This window comes from Trichosurus vulpecula, chromosome 9 (genome assembly GCF_011100635.1).
Source record: "Trichosurus vulpecula isolate mTriVul1 chromosome 9, mTriVul1.pri, whole genome shotgun sequence".
In the NCBI taxonomy this organism is placed as follows: domain Eukaryota; kingdom Metazoa; phylum Chordata; class Mammalia; order Diprotodontia; family Phalangeridae; genus Trichosurus; species Trichosurus vulpecula.
The window spans coordinates 143,620,534-143,634,624 of record NC_050581.1 but is presented as its reverse complement, the minus strand read 5'-3'; the positions used below and the strand labels follow the sequence as shown (position 1 = coordinate 143,634,624).

The 14,091-nt window shown below is 45.2% G+C and overlaps 2 protein-coding genes across 2 annotated transcripts in view; one reads left to right on the top strand and one right to left on the bottom strand.

The window, feature by feature from the left end:
- The window catches only part of CFAP92 (cilia and flagella associated protein 92 (putative)), a 76,167-nt gene extending 68,641 nt beyond the window's left edge, over positions 1-7,526 (top strand). The window contains exons 11-12 of the mRNA XM_036739646.1: positions 6,876-7,018; positions 7,398-7,526. Coding sequence (XP_036595541.1) covers positions 6,876-7,018; positions 7,398-7,526 — 272 coding nt within the window. The remainder of the gene's footprint in view (positions 1-6,875; positions 7,019-7,397) is intronic.
- Positions 7,527-7,903: 377 nt separating this feature from the next.
- Positions 7,904-14,091, bottom strand: part of ACAD9 (acyl-CoA dehydrogenase family member 9) — a 53,277-nt gene continuing 47,089 nt past the window's right edge. The window contains exons 14-18 of the mRNA XM_036739085.1: positions 12,421-12,547; positions 11,154-11,231; positions 10,297-10,425; positions 9,392-9,464; positions 7,904-8,176 (exon numbers count right to left, since the gene is read on the bottom strand). Coding sequence (XP_036594980.1) covers positions 8,076-8,176; positions 9,392-9,464; positions 10,297-10,425; positions 11,154-11,231; positions 12,421-12,547 — 508 coding nt within the window. The 3' untranslated portion in view covers positions 7,904-8,075. The remainder of the gene's footprint in view (positions 8,177-9,391; positions 9,465-10,296; positions 10,426-11,153; positions 11,232-12,420; positions 12,548-14,091) is intronic.

Sequence of the window (14,091 nt, the reverse complement as noted above, 5' to 3'; positions counted from 1 at the left end):
TCTCTTTAAAGATGTTGCTAATTTAGGATCATTAAATATATGTTGCCGATTACCATTAGGCTAAACTAGGTTTTCTTCTAATTCTGAATTGCTTGGAGTCATATTGTTTAATGAATGAATTGCCTTTGGTGCTCACTTCATGCTTCTTAGGTAATGATACGTATATCAGTCAATCAGCATTAATAAGCTACTACTATGTGCCAGGCACTGTGCTAAGCAATGGGGATTCAAAAGAGGAAAAGACAGCTGCCCTCAAGGAAATTGCAATCTAATAGGGGAGATAACATGCAAGCAAATCTATACAAAGCAATTTATGTCTAAGATAAATAAGAAATACAGTGGATTTATCCTCATTATTCACAGATTCCATGTTTGCAAATTTGCCCACTTGCTAAAATTTATTTGTGGCCACCAAAATCCATACCCATGCTTTCGCAGTCGTGGGCAGTCATACTGTCTTATCATTGAACAAGGTGACGCTCTCTCTACTTTCTTGGTTCAGCTTTCATATTGTAAACAAGTATCCTTTTGTGGTTGATTTAGGGCTACTTTTTTTTTGCACTTTTGTGGGTGATTTCACTGTTTAAAATGCTTCCCAAGCCTGGATCTGGGGTTGCCGAGTGTTTCAAAGCACAAGAAGGCTATGATTGGCCTAATGGAGAAAATATGTGTATCAGATAAGCTTCTACCACTGTTGCCTGTGAGTTCAATGTTAATGAATCAACAATATGGCACAGCCAGAAAAAAGCAGGGGGAATGTGTTGATCTGTAAATGAGGCCTCTTGGGATAAGCGCTGAAGTAAATGTGACCAGACGCTCACAGGAACCTAACTGTGTATTTCTCCTAGGAGTGATGTTTCAGTATTTGCTAATTCAGTGTTTGCAGCAACTTTATAGCATATAACTACCTCAAATGATGAGAATCAACCGTGAATAACAGAGAGAAGTCACTAGGATTAAGAGGGATTGGGGAAGGCATCCAGTAAAAGGTGGGGTTTTATTTGAGATTTAAGTAAAGTTAGAAGTCAGAGGAGGGGAGGGAAAATGTTCCAAGAACAGTCAGCCAGAGAGAATTCCCGGGGCCGAGAGATGAAAGGTCTTGCTCGTGGAACAGCCTGGAGGTCAGTGTCACTAGGTCAAAGTGTACGTGTTGGGGGGTAAGATATAAGAAGACTGGAAAGGGAGGAGGGGGCTTGGTTAGGAAGGGTTTTGAATGCCAAACTGAATATTTTGTATTTGATCTTGGAGGTTATGGGGAGCCACTGGAGTTTATTGAGTAGGAGGGGGTGACATGATGACCTGTACTTTAGGGAGATCACGTTAGTGGATAAATGGAGGATAAATTACTATGGGGAGAGACTGGAGGCAGGCAAACCCACCAGCGACTTTGCTTACTATAATCAAGGCATACGGTGATGAGAGCCTGCACCAGAATGGGAGCAGCATCAGAGGAGAAAAGAAGGTGCATTGGTGTGATGTTGCATAGGTGAAATTGGCAGGCCTTGGCAAAAACTTGGACATGGCTGGGGGGAGGGGGTCAGAGGTAGTGAGGAATCCAGGATGACTCTGAGGTTGTGAGCCTGAGGGACTGGGAGGGTATTGCCCTCTACAGCATCAGGGAAGGTTTGAGGGGTGGGAGAAGGTATAGGGGAAAAGAAATGAGTTCAGTTTTGGACATGTTTAGTTTGTCTGCTGGAATCCAGTTCAAGGTGTGTGGAAAGTAGTTGAAAATGCAAGATTGGAGGACAGCAGAAAGATTAGGGCAGGATAGGCAGATTTGAGGATTATAGGCATAGAGATGGTAATTAAAGCTTTTGGAGCTTATGATATGACCAAGTGAATTAATATATATAGAGAAGAGGGTTTAGATCAGGATTCTGAGGGATAGAGGGTGCAATCTGGAAGAGGATCCAGGAAAGGAGACAGAGAAGGAGCAATCAGAGAGGTAGGTGGAGAACCAGGAGAGATGGTGTCCTGAAAACTAAGAGAAAAGAGAGAGTCTCCTGGAACAGAGAGTGATCAGCAGTGTCAAAGGCTGCAGAGAGGTCAAGGAGAATGAGGATGGAGAAACAATCACTGCATTTGGCGATTAAGAGATCACTGGTTACTTTGGAGAGAGTGGTTTTGGTGGAATGATAAAGTTCGAATCTGGATTGTAAAGGGTTAAGAAGAGAGTAAGAGGAGAGAAAACAGAAGCATCAGAGGAGAAAAAGGGGGTGCATTGGGGAGATGTCAAAGAGATATAGATTGATGGTGGGGGTGGAAGGATCAAATGAAGGTTTTTTCAGGATGAGGGTGTTGCAACAATTCGGCTAGCAGCTGCTGTGGGGGTGAAAGACCAACACAAGCTCAACAAGAACGCTGCCAGCACAGTTCTTTTGATCTGCTTTACTAAGGAAAGCAACGTTAAGGGGTTAACAATCTTATTTCAATCCATCATACAAATATCATTCACTTAGTTCGGGAGAAAAGCCAGCACCCTGAACCTCAGAGCAAATACAAACAAATTACAAAGATACATTATAAACAGACTAAATACAATTCGTAGTTACCAAGAAGGCATCAACATCTGGGTTCACAAGCTGGAGGGCTCTTAACCTCAGCTGCCCAGAGTCTCCACATCAACATTCCTCCAAGAGTGAGAGCCCCAAGCAAATAGCTCTGTTCTTTCTTTTTATACACTCTTTAGCCATCATCAAATGTCATCTGAGTGACCAGAACTCAGGCTCCTACTACTGGCTCTGGTCTTAGCAACTCCCCTTAGGACCCTGAGGGCTTCACACCCACATAGGCTTAGCACCTAGTAATTAGGGGTTTGGGCCTGGGGCTTTGCACCTGGTAAGGCTCAATCAAAGAGACTTAATTAATTTATCATTCTAAAATAGTAAGAAAATCCCATCTTAGTTACCAATGCAGAGGGAGAAGGGGCATGTTTGTAGGTAGTGGGGATGACAGAGGGGGCAATCTGTTGGGGGAGACAGGATACAATGGGATTGCTTATACAGGTAAAGGGAGTAAGGCCACTTCCTCATGAGAGACGGGCGGGGGGGGGGGGGGGGGCGGGAGGGGAGCGGGGCGGGGATGTGAAGGAGAGAGTGGTAGAAGAATATAAGTGATATGGGGTGAGGAAGAGGGAAGAAGAGGGAGCTTCCTCCGAATGGCCTCAGTTTTTTCTGTTAGATATAAAGCCAGGTTCTCAGCTGAGAGACTGAGGTTAGGGGGACCCATGGGAGGTTTGAAGAAGAATAAAAAGGTTTGGAGGAGGTTCTGTGGAGAGTGGGATAGTAAGTTGATAAGGGAGGTATGGTAGGATTGCCAACCAGCAACGAGGGCCGAGTTGAGATTCTGTAACATACATTTGTAGCGGATCCAGTCAGAACAGTTACATAGTTTTCTCCATTTTTATTCTGCAGTACAGTAGGAGCACCAAGGTGGTAAGTGATAGGATTAACCCAAGGCTGAGATTTGTCTTGGTATAACCAGTGATATGAGGGGACTAGGGAGTTAAGAGAGAAGGAGACTATAGAGATGAATTGGTTTACCAAGGGGTAAAGATTAGGAAAAGAGGAGAGAGTGGCTAGTTCAGGGTGATAGCGTAGGAGAGAATGAGAGGTCAAGGGATGGACAGAGAGTAGTTTCGTAAAGGAAGGCAGAGGGAGAAGTGGAAAACCAATAGATTATGGTTGGATGGGGGAGTTTGGAATTCTTAAACATTCTGGTGGTACATTTGTAGGTGATGGCAAGATTACAGGTATGGTCATCTTTGCGTGTGGCTGAGGTGAGGTTGATGAGTAGCTCATGCGAAATGAGTAGTTGAGGAATTAAGTGGCTGGGTGTTTGAGGGGCAGTCAGTATGTATGTTGAAGTCCCCTAGTATGAAGGCAGGAGTTGAGTAGGAAAGAAAAATTGTGAGTCAGTTACTGAATTCATTGAGGAAGGAAGGAGAGAGCCTGGGGCTACCAGGATTTTGATTGGGTCTTAGATATGAATAGCGTGAACCTCATAGTAAGAGAGGTTACTGAGTGATGGAGATAGAGGGAGAAGCTGGAAGTGGCAATGGGGAGCAAGAGGTATCCCAACTCTCCTACCTTGGCTTGTGAGATGAGGAGACTGAGTGAAGGTTCAGCCAGCACTGGAAAGGGTGGCCAGGGAGGCTGTGTCATCAGAGGAAAGCCAGGTTTCGTGCAGTAGTTTGTAGATAGAAGAATGGGAGAGGAAAGGATTTAGTGTAAAGAAAAGTTTGTTGCCTATGGAACAAGCATTCCAGAGGGCACAGTGGAAGGACTGGGTGGTGTTTGGTGGAAACTTGAGGGTGGGATGGTTGGGGGGAGAATGAGGACTCGAGTGGTAGGACTGGGGTACAGAATGCGGTTGGGATATCTATAGGAGTTCAGTCACCAGGAAGTCAAAGGTATGACCAGGTGTGAAAATGTTCATCAAGTGGGAGGGTGTCACTCCTCTTCCCAGTAGAGGTTGAATATCACACTGGAGATAAGTGCAATATAAAATGCGAGGCATGAGGTCAGATGGAGGCCCCTACTTTACAACTCCTCTTCCCTCCAGAGGCTGGAGGTGGATTGCCGGAGATGAAAATCCAGCCTGCACAGCAGGAGGAAGAAGTCCCAATCCCCATGAACTTTTCTCTTCCTCTTCTGTCAAAGGATGGATGCAGCAAGAGATTGGAGGCCTGAAGTCAAGGGGTAGGTCACTCCTCTGCACCAGAGGGACTCTGCATCCTGGTTGGGAGTCTGACATGGCAGCAGGGAATGGAAGTTGCCTTGTGTTGAGGCAGATGGAAGAAACCCAGCCCAGCCCATTGCATCCTTTCTTCAGGACAGGCTGTGCCTGGCAGGGATGGAAGGCTCCAGGCACAGGTCAGAGGAATACCTGGCTCCTCTTCTCACCTGAGGAAGGACTAATTCTTGTAATTGGTGTCGGAGGCCATGGGCTCAAACATTGTGATCATAAATTCACTCATGAGGATTTTGAGTTGGAAGGTACCTTAGTCAAACCCCCTCATTTTATAGATGAAGAAGCTGAGATTCATAGAGAAGAGAAGAGGTTTTACCCAAGGTCAGTGTCCTCCTCTTTTGGAAATTCTACTGTCATGTCTGCTGTGGCTCCAAAGAGCAGGGAAATGAGAGGCTCTAGCTGAGACTGAGGGCAAGACAGGCCTTGAGAAAGGCAAAGTGACGTTTGAGCTTTTCTTTCGGGTCTAAGATTTACCATGGCAAAAGCGTAGCAAGTATAGAGTTGGGAATCTTAAATATATCCATTTATGGTTGTGGAGTTAAGGGGAAATCATCATTTTTTTTTTTAATTTTTGGAGGGGGGAAGGCAGGGCAATTGGGGTTAAGTGCCTTGCTTAGTAAATGTGTCAAGTGTCTGAGGCCGGATTTGAGCTCAGGTCCTCCTGACTCCAGGGGCTCCTGACTGCTGACTCACCGCGCCACCTAGCTATCCCCAGATCATCACTGCTGAAGTATTTGTGACTAATGGAAAGGGCTCCTCCACACACGACCTTCCAAGATTTTTCATTAGAATACCTGGGGTGTGGGGGCGTGTTTAAACTTCTTTACAGGGCAAGCTCCTTGAGGCAGATTTTTTCTCCTGCCCCATGCCCAGTATATGCCTGGCACTTAATACTTGTTAACTGATCATTGTTTGACATCATTCCCTGCCCTGCCATGGCGACACTTTATCCAGCTACTGACCCAATGTAGGTAATGGACACGCAGAAGCTGTTTTAGGACAGGAAGTCCCCATTAGGGGGCACCATTTAGAGCTCTATCTTCTCTCTACTCTGGATGGCCAAATTTAACCTCTTTGTGAATATCAGGAAACTATGTTTTTTCACTCTTATGACAATGTTGGGGTGAGGAGAGATAGAGAGGATGAGGCAGCGGCAATAGAGTGGTACTGGTGTGTCTGATGTTTCCAGAAAGGCTGGTTTTCAGTACTTAACAGTGTAGGATTTCAGAAAGATTCACAGATGCTAACTGATCGTTACAAGTCTGACTCCCTGTTTTAATGGATGAAGAAACAGAAGCTTGCAGAGGTTAGGGTACTAAGTGGCAGGGCTGGGATTTGAACCACGGTCCTGACTCCAAATCCAGCACTTTCCACAAAACCAAATCGTTTGGTGTGCGACTACTAATTTTTAAAATAGAAGCACTGATCACGAGTCACAAGTCAGCCTTCACCAAGAATAGATCGTGCCAAAAAAGAGACGTTTATTTCAAAGGAGTGAATGGTTTTCAGAAAAGCTGCAAGCTGTCAACAAGCCCTAAAAGATGCTCCAAATCACTAATAAGGGAGATGCAAATTAAAACAGCTAGATGAGAGGGGCAGCTAGGTTGTACAGTGGATAGAGCGCTGAGCCTGGAATCATGAAGACCTGAGTTCAAATGCCACCACAGACACTGGGTAAGTCACTTAATCCTATTTGCCTCAGTTTCCTCATCTGTAAAATGAGCTGGAGAAGGAAATGGCAAACCGCTCCAATATCTCTGCCAAGAAAAGCCCAAATGGGGTCATGGAGAGTCAGATACAACTGAATGACTGAACCACAAAAATTAAAACAACTCTCAAGTTTTACCTTCTACTCAGCAAATTGGCAAAAATGACCGTTGGCGTTAAGAGGGATTGTGAGGACATTACTGGTGAATCAGTTCAATTGTTCTGGGAAAGTCTGGAACTGGAAAGAGAAAACAGAATGAGCTGTTGCTCTGACCTAGCAATCCTAGCGTTGGACATATGCACCAAGGAGTCAGTGGTTTAGTGTGGCAACCAAGAGATGAATAGGGCCTTAGGATCATAGAGTGAGAGCTGGAAGGGCCCCCGGGGCCATCTAGGCCAACCCCCTCCTTTTGCAGATGAGGAAAATGAGGCTGGGGAGGTGGAGTTGCTGGCCAAGGTTCCAGAGGTACCAGACATCAGATGTGGGGTTGGACCTGGGTCCTCGGACTGCAAAAACCAGTGCTGTCCCCACGGGACCTCGTGGCCTTCTTGGGCTACAGTAAGAAAGGTGCCCCACTGTGCCCTGCCCTGGCAAGGCCACCTCTGGGGTATCATGTTCGTGAGTAGGCACCCCCCATTTTGGGGAGAATGTCAGTAAGCCAGAATGTGCAGAAGGAAATCAGGGTGGGGAAGGGCCCAAAGTTCATGCTGGGTGAGGGCCGGTTGAAGCATTGGGGCAGTATAGCCTAGAGGTGGTGAGGGAAGGCATGCTTAACTGTTGTGTGGAAAAAAATAAGATTTAGTCTACTTGGCCCCAAGGCAGGCAGAACCAGGAGCTACAGGCACAGGTTGCCTTTAAAGAGGCTTCACGTTTGATAAATACTTGCTAACCAGAGGAGCTATGGAGCAGTGAAATAGGCTGCCCCATCTCCCCTAAGGCAGTGGATTCCTCCACATGGGGCCTCCGTGGGAAGATCCCTTTTCAGGCAGGGGTTGGCTTAGAGACCAAGCTTGGGGAACCCCAAGCTCTTCTGTCACCTGCAGTCAAGCGGGTCGGGGCAGACTAGGAAGTAAGCACTCATTCTGACCCTAAGAAGATGGCAGCTGGTCTGAAGATGAGGGCACCCAGGCGCTGACTGGATCCCAGCCATCTTCAGCCTCTGACCCAATCAAGGGCTCTCCCCACCACAGCTCTAAGAATGGGAAAAATTGATCTTAAGAGCAAGGTTCAAAAGGTGTGGGCATCCTCAGACTGACTGTTTCCTCCCCAAGAACTTGTCAAGTTGGTCTCTGAGCTGCCTTTACCAGCCTTCATTCTCTGCCCTGGAAGGAACACGAATCATGTGGAAGGAGAGTGTGCTAGGACAGGACTCAGTTTAGCAAAATTTAGGACAGTTCTAGAGGTAAGATGGTCATTTAGGAGCCTGACAAAAGGAATCAAACAGAGCTTTAAATATTTTTAATAAAACTTTTTCACAATTATTAATTTCTTTATTCTGTGAAAAAATGGCAAGTGTCATTCTAAATCAGAGCCATATAAAGTCATGAGCTGATGCAGTTCAGAGACGTGGTAAATCATAATCATCTACAGATTCCAAGAACACTTTCCCCTCTTCTCAGAATATCCTTTCCAAGGGATGAGCACATGTGAAGGCTCTGCTACCCAGGATCTGCTGGGCAGCCTTTTTAATGTGGTCATCTAGATTTTCAGGAGAATCTGGAAAAAAAAAAAAAGCAAAAACAAAAACATGACAGATACAGATGTGAATATCACCATTATAGCATTTGAGAAAAAGCATAAGGAAACGGCAATCAATCTCAGTACTAGGAGAGAAAAGCAGTCTGTCTAATCAGTTGATTTCTGGGCATCCGACTGTTGTAGGCCCAGGTAATTACCCAAGCTGCCTTATCCTCAGGAGAGCATGCAACGATAGCCTGAGAGGGCCCATAGTCAAGCAGGAGCAGCAGGGCTGGCTCATGGAAAGTCTAAGAGTGAGATGCAAACAAATGCCCTGGGAAGGGGAGGGAGCCTCAGCTATGCATGAATGAGGCAGACAAGGCCAATTCACTCTCTCCTGAACGTCCAAACGCCCCCAAACTGGGGCTATGTGAAGACTCTTCTGGCTGCTGTTTTCCTATCTACTATAGGAAAGGATGTTGGCAATCCCCATGGCTTTCCTAGACCAATGTCTGCAACATTCACAGCAAATAAAATTCATTAAGTACCTGGGGATCGTATTCTTAACTATAAGCAACTATTGATGAGTAAACAGAAAATTCCTGCTCCCTTTTCTAGGAACCTCTCTCCCAAAGAGGCTCCAGGAGTATGAGCTGGTAATAACCATAGTCTGATGTCCGGTCTTATCTGCCAGCCAGGACCATCACACAAGGGTCACCTTTCTGGGCGGTTTGAAGAGAAAGCCCCAATAAAACAGTCGTATGTGGGGAAGGTCAAGAACTGGTGACCTTGTGTCTCATACTTCTTTACCCAACAATGCACGCACTGCAGGTCTCACTAAAGTTGTCTCGGGAAACATCCAGCTATTACCCTTACAGGGGGCAGGGCACCATTCAGGAAGGTCTCTTTGTTGTTGTTACTGTCATGGTTCTATTATGAAAGATAACGATAAATTATTTTAAGAATGACGCGATGCCTTGATTACTAGGGCACGTGAAAATGCTGCCCACCAAAGTAATTCAAATATTCTTCTACTTTGTCCTATACTACCAGGCACTAAGGAGGGAGGGAGGAGCATTCGGTTTGGCTAAATGAGTATAAACAAGACCTTCATTTGAAATGTGTGCATTGTTACTCCTTACTCTTACACAGATGAATAATCCAGAAGAATTCTGAACTAGCCCAGTCCTAGAACCACCAGCCTATGTCCAAAGTCTCACTCTCTGATTGGGTCTCAGAGCCCACATCACTTACGTTTTTCTAACTGAGACATGTTGTGAAGATTCTCGAAATATGCCTCTGTGCAGAAAATATTTGTCAGCAGAACCTAGAAGAAAAAATATAAACATGAGCAGATTTAAAATTTTCCTCTTTTAAACAAATACATTCAGTAATCTCAACCTTCGGGTGAACCGGGTTAAGTAAAGGACAGCCCCCAAACTCTCTTAGTGGTGCGCTGAGTGTATATGCATGGGAAGCTGAGGAGAAGAGGAGCACTGAGGGCACATGCAGGGGAGCTCTGTCTTCTCTGGGGTCCTGCAGCAGGGCTGGAGTCAGGAATGGTGAGCACAGTCTGGCTCTGAGCAAACAGGGAGGGTGAGATCTCGAGCCTCTTCCAAAGTAGCCCCCATCCCACCCCATGATTACAGAGCACAACTGAGATGTAATTGATGGATTGTTAAGTTCCCCAAGAGCCATAACATTACACCTGTAATGAAAGGAAAGGCCTTGGAGATCATTTGGTCAAACACTCATTTCACATATGAAATTGAGGTGCCAGGGAGGAGTGTTATGTCCAAGGTCAAAGAGTGAATTGTTGCTAACAGTTTTACCTACATTGCACAGATAAATGTTATTCCTTTTATTTCTCTGGGGAAAAAATGTTATGGAATCACTGAATATAAAAAAAAAACACCTTTTTTTCTGCAGGCAAGGCCAAAACTGACTATAAGGACCGAGCCCTTCAATAACTGATCCTGTCGCTTACTAGCAAATTGAAGTCATCAAACCTATTTCCCAAAGAAATGCTTCTGTCTCCAAAACCAACTGTATTTAAAAAACAACATACTGAAAACAAATGGATAAGTGGATTCACCATATATGTGCTGAACTTAGGGGAGAAAAATTGCCTGCAGCCCCATCCCCCCTCACATACTCACATCGAGGTCATGGTTGCGTAGCCCAATGCGGACGGCACGACTAGCGCGGGAGAGGACAGCGGACATGGCATACAGGTTAATCACGATGTTCGCTATTCGCTTCATGGCCAACTGCTCTTCCACGATAGTCTAAGAAAAGGAAGTCACTTTAACACAAAGATGGAGGAGTCTCCCTAATTCCTGAGAGAGAAGGGAGCAGATCTGATGGCCCCAAACATTCAAGGTGTTTTTGAATGTTTCTGAAATCCTCAGGGTGATAATGAAAACTCTTTTCAACAAACAATGAAGTCCTTCTACTTAAATCTAGGATAGACACGAGGATGAATAAGGCCCAATCCTTGCCCCAAGAGGCTTAGAAATTAGTAAGTAGAATCAACTACACATAGAAATGGTTAGAATGCCACATGTGCTTGGTGAACAGATTGCAGCGAAGGATCATTCCAGAGAGGGGAGATGAAGGAAGGCTTTGGGTCAGAGGCAGTACCAAGGATAGGCCCCGAAAGACAGGTGGGATTTCACCAGAGACTGGCAAAGAGAGGACATTCTAGGTGGATTCTCTTCCCTGTTATCACTTGTTGGTGACCTCGGCCATGTCAGTGTCACTCTCTGACCCCCTTCCAGAACATGACATGCTGTGTGGAAAGCACCTGGTAAAACCTAACACATCTTGTGCATGGAAGCTGCTGTAACGAGGGCTTTTAAAAAAGGGCAGTGGCTGCTCTTCCACAAGTTGCTCTCTGACCTCCCAGAATGGTGGGTGTAGGCTGAAAAGTGAAGAGCTTTTCTGCACGGTCTAAGCTGACCTGCAGTTACTTCTTAGCCCTGGTGCCTTCACTGTCCAAGAGGGGCTTAGTTACCTTGCCAAACCGCCTGAGCAGCACCTCTACCATCTTCCCAAAATGATACACATTTTCTTCTAGCCGGTTTGCACTCTCCTATAAGGGAAGCAGAACACACAGCTGCAGAATCCGTAACAAGGAAAATGAATTTAATAGCACTTAATCAACATCCCTCTGGGTTCAAACCAGCGCAATATTATAGGCCCTCAGATCTCCTGGGTTCCCACCTTGACTTTCCCTGTTCCCACTTGGTTAGCACATGTGAACCGAAAGTACGGATCTCAAGGCTAGCCCTACCAAGGACATCACTTGAGAGAGTAAAGAGATATTCCAAAGGTGGGCACTATCTGCAGAGTGGGCCCACTGAGTGGTTGGGGTAGCAAATAATCAAGCTGCAAGCCACTTGTCTACCAAACAGAATCCATGTTGTTATTTTTTGCATTTTTCTATGGCCTCAAAAAGAAAGATCTGGTATTCTTAACTATGTTCACTTTATCATTTTTTCCCTATAAGGTAGATTAGTTTCATAAACACTGATAAAACAAAAATTTCAATCTCTCTCAACTGGGGTTTCTCAGGAAGAATCATTTCTAAAAGGAAAAGGATGTATACATTAAATCAAATTTTAAAATAAAAAGTCTGTTAGTTTTGTGGCTAATTTTATTGATTTTTCTAGGAGGATTTTTTAAAAGGATTCTTCAATAATGCAGGTATGCATACAGGCAGCTGGAATACCCAGTGCTGTGGATGAACATGTGATCTATAAGTTGTAAAGATCCTGTCATCTGAGGTAACTGTGCCAAATGAATTTAATTTGAGGGAGGAATTAACGGGAAACTTGGAAAAAATAATTAGGAAAATAATGTATAATTAATAAGCAATACTGGGATAAAAATAACAAGTCATCTGGATCTGTAGACTAAGGACCCCTGAGGCAGCCAGCAGAACTTGAACGGACTGTTAAGGGGGAGGAAAAGGTAAGTGGACTGGGATCTCCCACATAAAAAGGTATCAGATGAATGAAAAAAATTGTGTTCAAAGTAACTTAGGATTTCGAGCTAGCAGAGGCCTGACCACCTCTTGTCCAGGGGTATCTTCAAATGGAGCAAATGAATCTGTCTTGTGGTAAGGATGGGAAGAGGGCCCAAGGCTACCCCCCTCCACCTAACCTAACCCCCAGGGCTGATGGCCTAGAACAAAGCATTACATACACACCCCCTCAATGGACTATCACTAGCCTCTTGGATCTACCCACCAGTGACCAAGAAATACAAGCCATCCTCACCTCCACACTGGGATGTACCAATCCATTTTTTCCCGTCAGACCAAGATGGACCTTCCTGACCAGGCTTTCTTGAAGTTTGGCTGACACATATTCCATTGCAACGCCGAAGTTTCCTCTCTGCATTTCTCTGAAATGGGATTCAGAAGCCTACTCAATTGGTACTCAGGCACCAATGTTTTGGGCCAGTTGTGGTCAAGAGTTCTGACAAAGGACTATAATGAGTTATTTATAAAAACAGCATTTCAGCAGAAAGGCTCTTTGTTCAGAATATACCCACAGATTATCTGCAAGCCAGATCCTGTGTTAACAGGAAGTATCATCGAAGCCCAAGACATTATTTTGTGCTAAGAGTGATAGTTTATGGAAGGTATAATTCCAAAGCATTTTGCAGGTACTAATTCATTTCATAATATGGTTGAGGACAAAGGGTGGATGTTATGATCTTCATTTTACTGATAAAGAGACCTACTGATAAAGGAAGCCTAAAAAACCTCAGAAGGCTTAAGGTTACACTGGAAGAAAATGTTTATTATTTTGGGAACAGAGTGGACATGCTGCTAAGGCAGTTTGGCTAGGCAACTAACCTTCCCTTTGGTCAGCGATGCACCCCACCTGTCTGGTAAATGGACCAGAGCTAAGAGATAACTGCGAGATGAGACGGCTCATCCCCTGCAGGAAGTGAAGAAGCTGGGCCTTCAGCTCAGAATTCTAACTCCAAAAGCTGCTTGAATAATCTGACCCTAGAAGCTCACCTGCCCCTACTAAAGAAGCAATTATTGGGTCACATTAAAAGGCAATGAATGTGGTGTGGGGAAACGACACTGGGCTTGGAGTAAGGACACTCTGGGTGCAGATCTGGCTGTAGACGCCTATTAGCTGAGGGCACGTTGCCATCTCTGAGCCTGTTTCCTCATCAGTAAAATGGGGATGAGAACTGTGGCACTAGCCTCATGAAGTCATGTTGAGGATCTAATGACAGGATATGTTAAACACTTGGTAAATCTTAGGGCACAGTGTAAGTGTCATTATCACCACTAGTATTGTTTAGCTTCTCTTCCGTCATCTGCTCAACTCCCTAGCTACAAGGCATGCTGCCCCCAGACACTGGCAGCTTAGGGACCTTTTCTCACTCCCAAGGGGGCACTTCACTGTCAGGAAATCAAGTATGCAGGTCTGGGTCTAGCTCACAGTTAAATTCCAATTAACCTGGCTCAGAAGCAGTTCCTTCAGAAGGTATGCCGAACAAATGAATTTTAGTAATTCCTATTTGCATCCCAGAAGCCATTTCTAAAACTCAACAACCCCGCTCCCCCCCCAACCAGATTCCTCCTCACCCCTGAGCTTTGCTGTCCTATGAGAGATGCATGCTATTTCATAGACTCTGAAAACCAAATTCCCTCATGGGCTGTAGTGCCTGGGAGAAAGGCAGGGAGGAAACCAGACAGGAGGGCACAGCAATCTCAGAGGAATGGAAAAAGAAATGGCTGGATTCAAGAACAGTGACTAGAAGCAGGGTAGAAAGACATTCCCCGCCTCATCCCGCCCCACCCCACCCCCGCCAATTTCTGACTCCTCGCAAATCTAAGCCACCACAAAGATGGCCTCTACACTGGAAGGGAAACAAGGTGCCAGAGGGGACGCTACGTGAGGCTCCTCAGTCTAAATCTCTTC